Source organism: Macrotis lagotis, chromosome X (assembly GCF_037893015.1).
Source record: "Macrotis lagotis isolate mMagLag1 chromosome X, bilby.v1.9.chrom.fasta, whole genome shotgun sequence".
Taxonomy (NCBI): Eukaryota; Metazoa; Chordata; class Mammalia; order Peramelemorphia; family Peramelidae; genus Macrotis; species Macrotis lagotis.
The window spans coordinates 692,853,987-692,868,199 of NC_133666.1; the positions used below are offsets into that span (position 1 = coordinate 692,853,987).

At 47.7% G+C, this 14,213-nt stretch overlaps 1 protein-coding gene across 1 annotated transcript in view; it reads right to left on the bottom strand.

The window, feature by feature from the left end:
- Positions 1 to 6,053: 6,053 nt before the first annotated feature.
- The window catches only part of EIF4ENIF1 (eukaryotic translation initiation factor 4E nuclear import factor 1), a 45,415-nt gene continuing 37,255 nt past the window's right edge, over positions 6,054 to 14,213 (bottom strand). The window contains exons 15-19 of the mRNA XM_074206401.1: positions 12,168 to 12,252; positions 10,124 to 10,253; positions 7,914 to 8,252; positions 7,260 to 7,424; positions 6,054 to 6,579 (exon numbers count right to left, since the gene is read on the bottom strand). Coding sequence (XP_074062502.1) covers positions 6,338 to 6,579; positions 7,260 to 7,424; positions 7,914 to 8,252; positions 10,124 to 10,253; positions 12,168 to 12,252 — 961 coding nt within the window. The 3' untranslated portion in view covers positions 6,054 to 6,337. The remainder of the gene's footprint in view (positions 6,580 to 7,259; positions 7,425 to 7,913; positions 8,253 to 10,123; positions 10,254 to 12,167; positions 12,253 to 14,213) is intronic.

Below are 14,213 nucleotides of genomic sequence, written 5' to 3' on the forward strand. Positions count from 1 at the left end.
TGAGGGAGGAGAGATTGAATGACCTCATTTTTTTTCAGTGAAGTAATAAGCAAGGAAGAGAGGGGAATAATACAGGAAATACCAAATTTCTTCCACAAACAAGCCAGAACATCAACAAAAAGTGAATGTAGAGGGGCAGAAATAAATAAAAGTCAGGGTCAAGCAGTTGTCCTCCTAAGGCAACCTGAGAAGAACTCAGGAAAGACTGGATCTCCAGGGGCAGAGGTTTGGCTTGATTGAAGTGGAAACATCTCTTGGCTAACTCGGCTGACTCAACAAACAATATGTCCCAGGGGCACCTGAGGTGGAGGCAGAGCCAGCTTCAGGAACTCTCACCTCTTAGTGTTGGAGTTGGAGAGCTGAGCAGGGGAAGATTGAAGGACTCCTGTTGTCTCTGGACACCTGGTCCAGCTGTGCTGACCAGATGCAGTCCCATGCTACAGCTGTGGGTGAGGAGGATGAGCACATGTCCAGTGAGTGTGGTGTCGGAGGGACAGGGACCCTGATGGCTGAGGGCACTGGCTGGAGAGAGGAGAGCTGAAACTTGTAACCCCAGGAGGGTCTTTGGGAAGCAAAAGTATTTGAGGTGACAGTGTGGAAAGGGCCCTAAAAATTTTAGGGGCAGAGAAGAGTGTCCTACCTCTAGATAGTGCTTAGCAAACAAGAGTACCAAAGACCCGGAGCCTGAGGCATCATTCTCCACACCTCCAGACTAGACCCTGTCCTCAATAATAAGTCACTAATAAATGAATGAATGAATGAATGAATAATGAATAAAAAACCTAAGCAGAGATAGCTACTATGGGGATAGAAAAGATCTGTGTTCATACTTTGGAGAACATAGAGAAATTTTAAAAACCCACTCCTACTTCAAAGGAAAACTTCAAAAGTCACATATTCCAAAAAGAATTCTTGGAAGAGCTTTAAAAGGATTTAAAAACTCTGGGGCAACTAGGTGGCGCAGTGGATAGAGAAATGGCTCTGGAGTCAGGAGGACCTGAGTTCAAATTTGACCTCAGACACTTAATGATGACTCTCTGTGTGACCCTGGGCAAATCACTTAACCCCATTGCCTTGCAAAAACAAAAAACAAAATAAATAAATAAATAAGAGAGATTGAGGAAAAATTAGGGGGGAAATGAGCAAATCCAAGAAAATCAAGAAAATCAACAATATGTAAAAGAGCTCCAAAAACTTCAAATAACTCCTTAAAAGCTAGAATTGGGCAAAGAAAAGTTAATGATGTTATAAATCACCAAGAAATAATAAAGCAAAATTAAAAGTATAAAAACATAGAAGAGAAATATGAAACATCTCATTAGAAAAACAACTGATTTTGAGAACAGATTAGGAGAGACAATGTAAGAATTGTTGGAGTACCTGAAAGTTATAATTTATAAAAGAGTTAAGATAAGAAATTGCAGGAAATCATTAAGGAAGATTGCCCTAAATTCCTAGAAGAAAGGGTAAATTAGAAATAGGAAAAAAATCCATTGATAACCATCTGAAAGAGATCACAAAATGAAAACACAGAAACATCCAATTCCAGTTTCAAAATTTCTAGGTTGAGGAGAAAATATTAAAAGCAACAAGAAAAAAAATTTTAATATTGAGGAACTCCAGTCAGGATAATACGAGATCTAGCAGCTTCTTCATTAAAAGGTTTGGAACATTATATTTCTTTCTTTTCTTTTGTTTTTTTGATTTTGCAAGACAATGGGGTTAAGGGACTTGCCCAAGGCCACACAGCTAGGTAATTATTAAGTGTCTGAGGTCACATTTGAACTCAGGTCCCCCTGACTCCAGGGCCGGTGCTCTATCCACTGCACCATCTAGCTGCCCCTGAACATTATATTGCTAAGAGCAAAGGAGCTAGGTTTGCCAACACAAATAATTTACCTAGCAAAGCTGAATATAATTCTGAATGGAAAAAAAAAGGTCATTTAATGAATTGACCTTTTAGGTATTTGTGACCAAAAAAATCACTGGAACTCAATGGAAAATTTGACATAAGATCTAGAAGCATAAGACAAATATTAAAGACAAATTATAAGGAATTCAACAAGGTCAAACTTTTACTTCTTATATGGGAAAATGATATCTCTACTCTTTTTTTGTTTTTTACAAGGCAATGGGGTTAAGTGGCTTGCCCAGGGTCACACAGCTAGGTCGTTAAGTGTCTGCGGCTGAATTTGAACTCAGGTCCTCCTGACTCCAGGGCCGGTACTTTATCCACTACACCACCTAGCTGCCCCTCTACTCTTTTTTAAAAAAATGTATTTACTTTCACATTACTACAAGAGTCTTGTTGTAAAAGTAAACATATTCCTCCTTCCCCCTTCAAAGATAGAGAAACCTCAAGAAAAATAAAATGAGAGGAAAAAACTGTATTTCAGTCTTTGCTCAGGTACCATCATTCTTTAACGAAGTCCATCAAAGGGTGGCTAGGTGGCGCAGTGGATAGAGCACCGGCCCTGGAGTCAGGAGGACCTAGGTTCAAATCCGACCTCAGACACTTCATAATGACCTCGCCGTGTGGCCTCGGGCATGTCACTTAACCCCGTTTGCCTTGCAAAACAAAACTAGAAGTCCATCAGAGAAGTTGCTTCAATATTTTTTCCCCCACAGTTGTTATTGTTAGCTCTATTTCCCTCCATCCTATTCCCCCATCGCCATTTATCCTGTTCTCTCTCTCCTTTCTCCCTGTCCTTCAAGTGTGTTGTAGCTGACCACCCTCTCCCACAATCTTCCCTCTCTTCTATCATCTCCGCCCCCCACCCCGCTCCCTGTCCCCCTTTTCCCATCCTTTTCGTCTAGGGTGAGATAGATTTGAGTGTTGATATCTCTACTCTTCAGAATGCTGTCGTTACTTGGGTAGTTTGAAAGAGTATACACACAGACATAAAGACTTGGAGTTGGGATGAACAGACTGGGATGATTCAAAAAGTTAAACGGGATAGGGAGAGTTACAAATAGAGCAATTATCTCATGCAACTGAGATGGGCATGGAAGCAGTTGTGGATGGAGGGCTGGTAGTACCTGAACCTTATTTGTATCAGAGTTGAGTTAAAGCAGGAGTAAGCTACATCTAGAAGGATATAAGAGTCTTCTAAATTTATAATGAAATAAGGGGATGAGGGGAAAGGATATGGGAGCAACTTTTTTTATTTGCTTTTTTTTTTGCAAGGCAATGGGGTGAAGTGGCTTGCCCAAGGTCACAAGCTAAGTCATTATTAAGTGTCTGAGGCCAAAATGGAACTCAGGTCCTCCTGACTCCACTGTGCCACCTAGCCACCGGGGAGCAACTTCTAAAAGGCTCTGTGTGCAACCTTCAGTATAGATTGGCAACTCTTTTGAGTTCCACGTTCATGTTCATTCCTCTTTGAATAAACCTTATTTTCCTCTAGTTTTCATGAAGTTGTGATTATTGACACTGTCTACATCTAGAGAAATAACGTAAAAAGGAGTTTGCGTATGATTTCCGATTCTTGTGTCTATGTGTATATAAATATCTATGTAAACGTGTACATTCATATTTGCAGCTAATGGCAACATTCTTCAGGGTGAATGGAGAGGGGTGGAGAAAAAAATAAATGCCAAGTAGAGAAAACTTAGAAGAACAGGAGAGCAGAGTAGCTTTGAAAAGAAAGTGTGGGGTAGCTAGGTGGCACAGTGGAGTCAGGAGGACCTGAGTTCAAATTCGGCCTCAGACACTTAATAATACCTAGCCATGGGGCCTTGGCAAGCCATTTAACCCTTAGAAAATTAAAAAAAAAACAAGTTAGTGTGGCCAGTCTATGTGTACAATTTTTACCAGATTGTTCGCTGCCATGGGGAGAGAGGGTGTAAGAAAAATGTGGCGCTTATAAACTTGCAAATGGATGAATGTGGAAAACTACCTTTGCATGTAACTGGAAAAAATAATAAAGGAAAAGAAGAATGAGGTGTAGTCTGTATTACTGTTTTTCGTAAAAAGTCAACTGTATGAAACAGAAACTCATGGTTCCATATTGAATCTCTTTATGTTGTGCTGGGTCCATGGAAATGCTTGCTTTTTTTGGCCTTCATGTTTGAAGTTCAAAATGAATAAAAATGGAAAAAAAATAAGGCAAAATTCTCAGCTGAAAGATTAGTGAGAAGGGGAATTGGGAGGAAGGATGAAGAGATTAGGAAGAGTCTGGGTGGCATTTGAGGTTATGTGACAAATTTGTAGTGGACACAATCAGCAAGGTTTTGTAATTTTCTCCATCTTCGTACAGCAGTTATGTGTCTAAGGGCAAAGGCAGCAGACGGCAGAAGTGATTCAAGGAGCCAAATCAGATTAAAATGTAATTAGGAAATGCCTAACACAATAAAAATACAACAGAACAATAGATAATATGAATATGTGGGTTTTCTAAGTTACTTTGAACAGGAGTCAGGAAAGCTCATCATCTTAAGTTCAGATCTGTCCTCAGACACTAGCTGGGTGATCTTGGGCAAGTCACCATCTTTGTGGGTGGCTCTAGAGGGATGGGGGTCCCTGGAAATGCTGGATTTATGTAGGTTATATATTGAAATCCATTCATTCAACAGCAAGAGTATGAACTGAACTCAACGGGAAGACGGGAAGTGACCTAGAGCAGGCAAAAATGACTCTAATTCTAATTGAGTGCTAGATAGGGATTGAGTGAACCTCAAAAGAAAAAAGGATTACTGAGTGAATGGGCATGGGAATGGGAAGCAAAGCGAGTCACCTCCCCCTTCTGATCAATTGGGGAAGGGGCCCGAGTCAAAATCAAGCCAGTACTGAAGTAGGGAGTCAGAAGATGGAAGGCATGGGAGAAGGAAGAGATGGAAGATGGGTGTTTGCTCTGCATGGATCAGGAGTTTCAGAGCAGTGATAGGGATCGTCAGCTTTAGAGTGGGGTGTTTGGAAGGGGTGGTGTATGGGGGAATTCACTGAAGAACAGGCAGAGCACCAGATGTGAAGGACTGCAGGCTCTGCTAATTGATGAAGCATCACTTGGCCTCCCAGTGGAACCCTCTGGCGGTATTTAGTAGGCCAGGCAAGGGGATCTTCGGGAGGACTTGATGGAATGGCACTTCTCCCCTATAGCCTCCGATCTAGGCTAGGAAACCAGCAGAGGGGCCGGGAGACAGTGAAGCCTGCAACCAATTCTTCATGGGGGGCAGGAGGCAACAAGTGGGTGGAGGCGCCCCCCCATTCTGAAGATCACCAGACACCATAGGCTGGTAGAATTGACTTTATTTACAGACAATGAGGAAAGGAAAAGTCTTACACATAGGAGCTTAGACTGCACAGCACACGGGAGGATCACTGGCACATTGCTCTACCGCACTAGCTTTGTTTTTTGTTTTTTAAATACTAAAAAGGGGCCAGGGCCCCTTCTGCAAGAGCAGGGCTAGCAATGCCTGCCACTCCCCCAGGGCCATCAGAAGAGAAACGGCTCTGAGTCAGGGTGGCTCATCACGGGTTGGTTGGGCTGGGACCATCCTGGGATTTTCTGGTCACCGGAGCTTCGGTCTCCCAGGAGTCAGAGCCAGGACACGTGGGAAGAGAGAAGGCAAGGACAGCCAAGTGATTCCCCAGGAACCCCCTCCCCCCAGCCCTCCAAGCCAGGCTCAAACTCCATCCTGGCTGACCTCTGGGGGTCAAGACTGATGTACTCTATTCCTCTTCTCTCTTGGTTCATCCTCCTTGAAGTACTCAAGAGTCTCCTGAGGAAGACTAGTAGGGTCAGCCTGGCTGGAGCCCCGGAGGGCAGCCCCAGCTGGGTGAGGCCACCTCAGCCAGACTGGGTGGCAGGAGCAGAGGAGAGAGGGCAGCTTCATTCATTCCACTCACACACTTGGCATATGCAACTTTAATCAAACAAAAAAAGGGAAAAAAAAGGGAGGAAAATAAAGGAAGAAAAGTCCCGGATGTACATTAAATGAAAAATTCCGAAGTGTTGACTTTAACGGAGTCCAGCTACTTTTATGTACAACTCAAGTTCCAAAAAAGCCATCCTGTGGTCTGTACAAAAGTTGTTTATACACAAGTCTGTACATGAGGGTCTATACATTTATTTCTGCAGAAGGAACCCTTAGGTGCTGCCTCCTGCTGAGGCCACCTGCACTTCATTCATTCACATATCTTACAACCAAACAAAAACGAGGACAAAAAGGCCTGGCGGGCTGGGGCGGGGCCAGGCCGTCCAGCCGCCTCGGCTCACTCTCGAGGGGCTCCGCTCACTGGCCACCAAAGGTTCTTGGGAAGCGGGGCGGAGTGCGCCCAGACAGGCGGGATGGCAGCCAGGGCCACGACGCCCACTGCACCTCGCCAGGCTCGCCATCACTGCCTATACTCCAGCTCATCCACACTGATGACTTTGGAGGGCATTGAGGGCAGGGGCTGCTGCAGCACATCTGAGCCAAACCACTTGGCCAGGCCCACGGGGGAGGCGCTCCTCTGGCTGGGGCGATGCTCCAGCTGTGGGGGAATGTGGGGCAGGCCCGGCCGGCCCGACAGGTTCTGGGGGGGCGTCTGGACACCGATGGCTGTTCCCTGTGAGCCGGAGCCTGGGGGATGGAGGACTGCAGAGACAAAAAGGGAGAGGTTGGTTCAGTGGCCTGGCCAGGCTCACTAAAGCCCCAAGAGTGGGGCTAATTTGGGGGGCATGAACCCTTCCTTAATACAATGACAAAGACTCAACTGACAATTCAATGAGAATCTGGGAGGGTCATGATCAGCCCAGAGCCATCCACACAAAGGCCTGGACGTGATCACTCCTCACATGGGTGGATATTTGGCAGTACAAAACCCCAGCAGCCAGATATCGGGACCATTTGTTCCTCTGCCCCAGCTAGGTCCTAGCAGTGGGGGAAGAGAAAGGCCAGACTTGCCCAGCCTTCAAGGAACTCTCCCTAAGGAGGTCTTGGGGGGGGGGGGGCAAACTAAGGCGGTCCCCTGAAGGGAAGGTCTGCAGCAGATGGATAAGATTACCCTATTCCGGAGGGATGGGGGACAGAACTCTGACCACCAGCAAAGAATTCCCTAAAATAGTTCTAAGGGACCCCAAACTGAGGAATGAGTCCAATGGTCCCCAATGTCCCAGGATTGGTGTGTCATAAGCCCTTAAAAGCTTGGTGTCATTGGGCTCTGTGGCTGGCCCTACAGGGCAGAGGACCTAGGAGCATCCTGGGTAGTTCAATGATGGCTGCTGAGGCCGGGCCAGGCTGCATGGTGGTGGTGGTGGGGGGTTTCTTGCACCTACCTGACCGCTGCAGCTGCTGCTGCATCACTGCGAGCTGCAGAGGCGTCCCCGAGCGAGGGGTCAAGAGAGGGTGACTGGCTGCAGGGAGGGGGTAAAAGGGCTGCCCCAGAAGAGGGCCAGAGATTCCCTGCAAGTGAGACAAGTCCATCCCAGGAGGAAGCATCCCTGTCAGAGAAAAGGGGAATTGAAGAGTAACTCTCAGCACATCAAGGCAGAGGAGAGCTTCTTTTGGGTCATGCTCCAGACCCTTTGGAGGCCTAAGTCCCCCAAGTCCAACCAGATCCACACATCCCAAGTCTTGGGATTAGTGGCTATGAGAAGGAATCCACTTAGGGTCAACCAAAGACCTCTGGATTTTTGGCACTGAAACCTTTATCTGGTTCAATGTTAAACATTTGATCAGAAAACAGAAGTTCAGCTTTGTCAAACTGCAGGAGAGGGGGCAGAATTCAAACTTGGGATCTTTGGCTCTAGAGAGAAGGATCTTGGATCTGGTCCAGCAGGTGAAGTGGCCAGGTCCCAAGGAGGGAGGAAACAATGAAGGCCAGGAGTCTTCCTGCCACCTTGGGAGAGAAGGGAGGGCACACACCACTTGGCTCAATGATAGTCACTGTTTTGGGGCTCAGTCCCACCCCCAACAAAAGAGAAACTCACCAGCTTGAAGCAGAGAAGGAAGATGCTGAGGGTGGACCCCCTGGGCCAGCATCCTCTGAACCAGTCCTGGGTGGAACTGATGAGGTCGGACAATTGGCACATGGGGGACGAGAGGGACCTGGTGGACGGGTCGGAGGAATGGCGCACCGGGCACCGGGGAGGCCAGTGGGGGTGTCTTTCTGCCCGCTGCCTTAGGCCGATAGTCCTGTTCTTTGGTGAAGCGATTGGTCTGGGTCAAGGGAGTGGAAGACGTCGGTCGCTGCAGCGTGGACAATTTTGGGTTCATGGGAGGGGAGGTGTCACGGTCTGGATTCGCCACGGAGCTCAACAGAAGATTCTCTGCAATGATATAATATGGTCCATTACAACACTGGCAGAGAACCCCCAAACCATGCCCCTGAAGAACCTGGATTGTTCCAGGAACCCCACTGGGCCCTATCTGACAGAGGCTCACCAGGCCTGGGTGGGGCAGGGGCAGGGAGCAGACGAGAAGCCTACAGAGGAATCACCCAAGGACTTATCTGTCAAGGGCAGAGACAGGAGTTAAGAGAACCAGCATCAGAGGGGGCTCTGTCCTCCTTGCACAGTCTGAGTGGAACACACCCAATCCCTCCTCCAAATTCTGGAAGGCTCATATCTCTCCTCTTCTCCAGATTGTGTGGCCTTGCTGGGCAGGAGCTCTGGGTGCTTTCCCAACCAACAACCATTCCTGCTGATCCTGCCAAGCTCTGGGCCCTGACCTTCCCACATGATCAGTCCAAGAAGTCTCAATTCCTGAGAGACATCTCTCATGTTCTCTTGGGATAAAGCTTGAGGACTGTCTATTCTTCCCACTTGTAATGTGACCAGCCCATCCTTTTTGGGCACCTACAGCATCTTATTTACACAAAAGAATAGGGTGTGGTCTCCTCCCCACCCACTGGGCCAGTCCCCAGTTCCATTTCTTTCTGGCTGACTTCGTCTGGACATTTAGCCTGTTTCCTCACCACTAAAATGAGGAGGCTGGGCTTGTGATCTGATTTCCATTTGCAGCCTTTATTATCATAAGGAGACTCAGAGCTTTAAAAACACTGTCCTTCATTTCAGGCAGCAGCTTGGAGGTTGGTTCCCCTTCCCAAGGTGACCCAGCCCACCTGTTTTTGCAGGGTCTCACACACATCGACAGACCTCACAGCTCCATCATTAATCATCACTTGCTCTTCTCAGGGTGGGAGATCCCTGTACTTACCCACCATCCTCTAAACAAAGTGACTACAAGGAGAGCCCACCTGGAATCTTTAATATCCCCCATGCTATTATACGTATATTTGGTTATGTGTAGATAGTAGGAAATAAGCCCTGCAGTATGTCTCATCCACATCTCTTGTGAGCTGGGTTAAGCATGGAAATGGAATCTATTGGGTAGTGTGGTTTGGGAGGAGGCCAGCCAGCCAGCCAGTAAGGCAAGCTCTCTCTCTGGTGTGGCCAGACTACCATGAAAGTTGCCCTCTTCCCCCAAGCAAGCTGCAAAATTGCCCAGACCAGCTCTGGAGTCCCCTGACCTCTTTGTGAGGTTCGGTCCTGCTCTTTGCTCCTGACCTAATTCTATACTTAGCTTCTAAAGACCAAGGGACTCTGGCAGAGAGTCCAAGCAGAATTCTAGCAGGAGGCCAGGTCCAGCCCAGCTGCAGAGCTCACAAGTCTATTCAAGGGTCACACCCTCTTGGAAAAGTCTGGATTTCCACATTGACAGAGCACCCAAAGGATCCCAAGACTGGATTAGGGCCATGATTTGGGGTATATTCAGCAGCAGAAAAATTCTGACCTGGGTTTGACAGCCCCCACCATGATTCTCATTAGGGTCGGTGAGCAGTTTAGGATTGCTCACTTGATAAGGACACTCTTCCCAGAAAAGGCTCATCAGGATAGATTTCCAGCCCCCTGATGAAGTCAGAAAGAACCCTAAGGCCCCTTCAGCAATGTCTGCTTTAGAGGAATAACTTCTTCCACATAAGGACCACTCCCCTTTCCTCCTCTGCTCAAGGGCCCTAAATGTTCTTTTCCTCCTTGCAATGACACCACAGTGACAAGGCTCAAGACCTGCAGAGAGTGATCAGAAAGCCTCTCACAACCTGACAAGTAAGGGGCAGCAGCTCATCATGGGGGGGACTACTGGGCCACCTCCCAACCACAGGCTGCCCCTGGCCCACCTTTCAGCCCTTGTGCAGTACCTTCATTTGCCCTCTGGCCTTCCTCCTTTCCATCACTGGCTGGCTTTCCAGAAATGGGGTCTTCTTTGTTCTTCTCTTTGCTCTCATACATCCTGCGTATCACTGAGGTAGGAGTGAAGGAAGGAGACAGCTACAAACAAAAGCAACCAGAGTTAACCATACAACCTGTGATTACCTGAGCCCCAGAACCAACTCATACTCTGACCTGAACCAGACCAAGGCCATCATCCACAACTCCCTGCCCAGTCACTCTGACCATGGAAGGACCTAGCTGTGGCCTTGCTGTCTACTCCCCATTTGTTGCCCCTCAGGCAGGTTGTGGCGAGGAAAAGTCCACCAGACCAAGCAGAGACTCCACTCATGCTTTACCAAGCCAGTCCCAGGGTGAGGCCTTCATCAAAAAGTGGACCCAGAAATTAGACTGAATGCCTTAGAAATCTTGGAGACCATCTAGCCCAGTCCACCCTGCTCTAGTAACAAATGAGGAAACTGAGGTTAGGAGGGTACTGGTTCTTGTTGAAGGCCAATGGATTTTCTTATGTGAATTCAATCAAGGTGTTATGTGGAATGTCAGAACAGGCCTGGGCAGTATCTGCAAAGGTCCCAGGGTCATCCAGTGCCCAAATTGCTCCAGAAAAGGTTCACTGGGTCCTCACATTGAAAGACCCCACACTAGGTCCTAATGGTCTGCTTAGTTCTAAGGCTCCTTCTCTTCCTTCTGCCCAAGTCAGCCTCTGGGCCCCCAACAAAAGACTTCCAAATGGTCCAGTGTTTCTTCTTCTATATCATGCTGCCACAGTCCTATTAGTCCCTTTAAAAATCCATCTGCTGGGGTGGCTAGGTGGCGCAGTGGATAAAGCACTGGCCCTGGAGTCAGGAGGACCCGAGTTCAAATCTGCCCTCAGACACTTATTACCTAGCTGTGTGGCCTTGGGCAAGCCACTTAACCCCATTGCCTAGCAAAAACCTAAAAAACAAACAACCCCCCCCCATCTGGGGTGGGGCAGCTAGGTGGTATAGTGGATAGGGTACTAGCCCTGAAGTCAGGAAGACCCAAGTTCAGATTCAACCTCAGACACTGAACAGTTACCTAGCTGTGTGATCTTGGGCAAGTCACTTAACCCCATTGCTTTAAATAAAATAAAAATTAAAAAAAAAAAACCTCCATCTGGGGCAGCTCTCCTCGTATGGGGGGGAACTGGACAACTCAGATCTGCCATCAATATAGGCAGGAATTTGGTATAACATGGTCCACAAGAAATTTCAATTGGAAAACTGAGTCACATCTTAATCTCCTTAATCATTACTCTGGCCTGTGCAAGTCACCTGCTACAATACAATGAGTTAATGAGGCCTAGGTTTGGCAATGAGCTTGTTCAAGGATAAGCTAGCTTGGTTTGGAGGAGTTTATCACCAGACCAGTTCCAGGATGATGAACCATTTAGCCACAGAAACAATGAAAGGCCATGTAAAGCATGGAAGGAAAACAAACCACAACAAGGCATCACATCTCTGAGGTGAGGGGCCCTCTTAATAACTTGGACAAGCTTGGTGGTTCCTCTAGTTCTCCCCATCAGCCTTCAAAAACGCTCAAGGGGCCAATATCTTCTGTCATCTCTGACCCCAACACTGTTGACATTCCACTACATGTCCTGCCATGAAAGTCTCACCACAAGGCTGGGAGGCAACAAGAGGGGGGTGGAGCTTTCAAGATGCTCAAGGAGACACATTTTTGTACACAGCCAATGTAGGAAATGTGTGTGTGTGTGTGTGTGTGTGTGTGTGTGTTTTACAATAGAGGAGAAAAAGAAAAACCAGGGTCAAAAAGAAACAACCTCTTGGTATTCAATGATTTTGTGATGGGGGAAAAAAGGCTCAGAGGCTGCTGAAGCAGGCACAAGCAGCTTAAGTCTCCCCCCCCCCCCCCCCACTTCTGGTCCTATGCTCTAACACTAAACTACAGCCTCCTCATTCTCAGTTGGGCAATGAGCCCCTCAGCATTGAGGATGGGGAGGGGAGAAAGTCCAGAATGCCCTCCACTCACCATGCTTGTGACAGCAGCAGCAGGAGCAGGTGAAGCAGAGTTCCCGCGATGCACAGGGGCTGGTGATTTGGCCCCACGCTGCTGCCTGTCAACAAAGGTCAGCTGGTCAGTGGGACCAGGGCAGCTAGCTGCGGGGAGAGCCAGAGCTCAACAGCATGTGGAGACCAGCTCTACCCCCAATAATCCTGCCTCAGACCCAGGGCAAAGGTCAGTCCCTGAGTCCATTTGCTTATCTGTAAAATGAGGACAGGAGCAGCTTGCTGAGTCTAGGATCAGCTGATGAGGAGCTGCTGGTGGGCCCTGCCCCTTGGTCCCATCCCACCACTTCCCAAGACCAAAGCTGACCTCAAAGAGGAGCTCGTCCCAGCATATCCCCCACCCCCAAGGGCTGGCCAACTGTCTCTCCTTTACTTTATCTTCAGCCTGGCAACAGGCCTCAGTGTCCCCAACCTTCCAAACAGAACAATTCAACAAGCACCCTCCACCCAGCTCTTTTCTTCTTCCCTTGGGAAATTTGTCTCATTTCCCTTCCTTGTTATTGCTCATCTCCTAGAGAGCAGTCCTGTGCAGGTAGCTCCCACATCTTCCACATGAGCTGGATCCCCAAATATCTGGAATCTGGATCTGATAGCTACAGAGCTGTGAGTTCTGACTCAGGATGGTCCTTCCCCAGCTACCCAAGTATTCTTTAAAAAAAAAAAAAAAGAAAGAAAAAAAAAAGATTCATAGGGCGTCTGTAGACAGAGCACCGGCCCTGGAGGCAGGAGGACTCGAGTTCAAATCCAGTCTCAGACACTTAAGGAATTCAGCTAGATCCGACTATTCCCCTTCAGTAACTGTCCACTCTCTCTTCATCTGGCTTTTTTCAGTCAGATCTCTTTCCAAAGTGACCAATGATCCCAATGGCCAACCCTGATGGTCTTTTCTCAGCACTCCATCTTCTAACCTCTCTGCAGGATCCCATATCACTGTCCATTAAGTTCTCTCAGAGGCTCGCTTCTCTCCGGGTTCCAATCGCCATCTTAACTGTCCACTCCTATAATCCTGTTGCCTCCCGAGGATCTGTCCAGGGCCTTCTCTCAACATTCTCTTGGTAACTTCATCAGCTCCATAAGACTAAATCAAGCAGCTCTCAGTCCAGCCCTCAGCTCCCCCTGAGCCTCAAGGTCTATCAGGTCCCCCAAAACTCTCACACTTCATCTAAACCAATCCTTTTTCTACTCCAAAGCAGCGGGCATCTTTCCAGGCTTGCAGCTTCAGCATCCCTGACTTCATTGCTGCCACTTTTCTCCCACCTCAGACATATCCAGTCAAGTGACAGAACTTTCCCTTTCTCCCTCTTCCTGTCCTTCAGTCCAAGTTTATCTCCTTCTCATCTCTGGCTCAGGCCTCAAGTCTCACCACCCTCCAATCCATTTTCACACACTTCTTCCTCAAGTGATTTTCCTGAAGCACAAGAATAAAGAAGTTGGTTTCTCATGACCTCAAGAATAAAACCTGAATAAACACATCTGGCTTTCTGGCCCTCTAAGACCTGGTCACAGCCTCTCTCTCCAGTCTCATCCATTGGTCTCCTGTCCCACACTGGACGGATCCAGACTTCGGCTTTCTTCTGTGCCAGCTGTCCCTTCTTGAGGAGGGCTTCCTCTCCATCTTCCAAAAAATTAAAAACAAATAAAAAAGCTCCCCTGATGAGTGTCTGACACACTGCCGATGGATTCATCTGGGCCTTTCCAGACCTGCTGGGATTCAAGGCCTAGGGAGCTGACATCTCCAGCTTCTCTCATTTTTTCCTTCATGTTCATCACATTTTGACCTTTGGTCACTTGTGATTGCTGCGTTTAGGCATCCAGGCCTCCCCTAGGCTCACTTGTGACCTCAAGGCCTAGACCCATCATTTTTCCACTTCCGGCCCCAGTAGCTCAGAGCTGTAAAGAATAGCAGAATTCACAGCACCCGAGGCCTAGCCAATATCTCTAAGGACAAATAAGATTCACAGGACAAGAGTTCAGTCCAGATGCAGATTCAGGCTTCAGTGCCGATAAG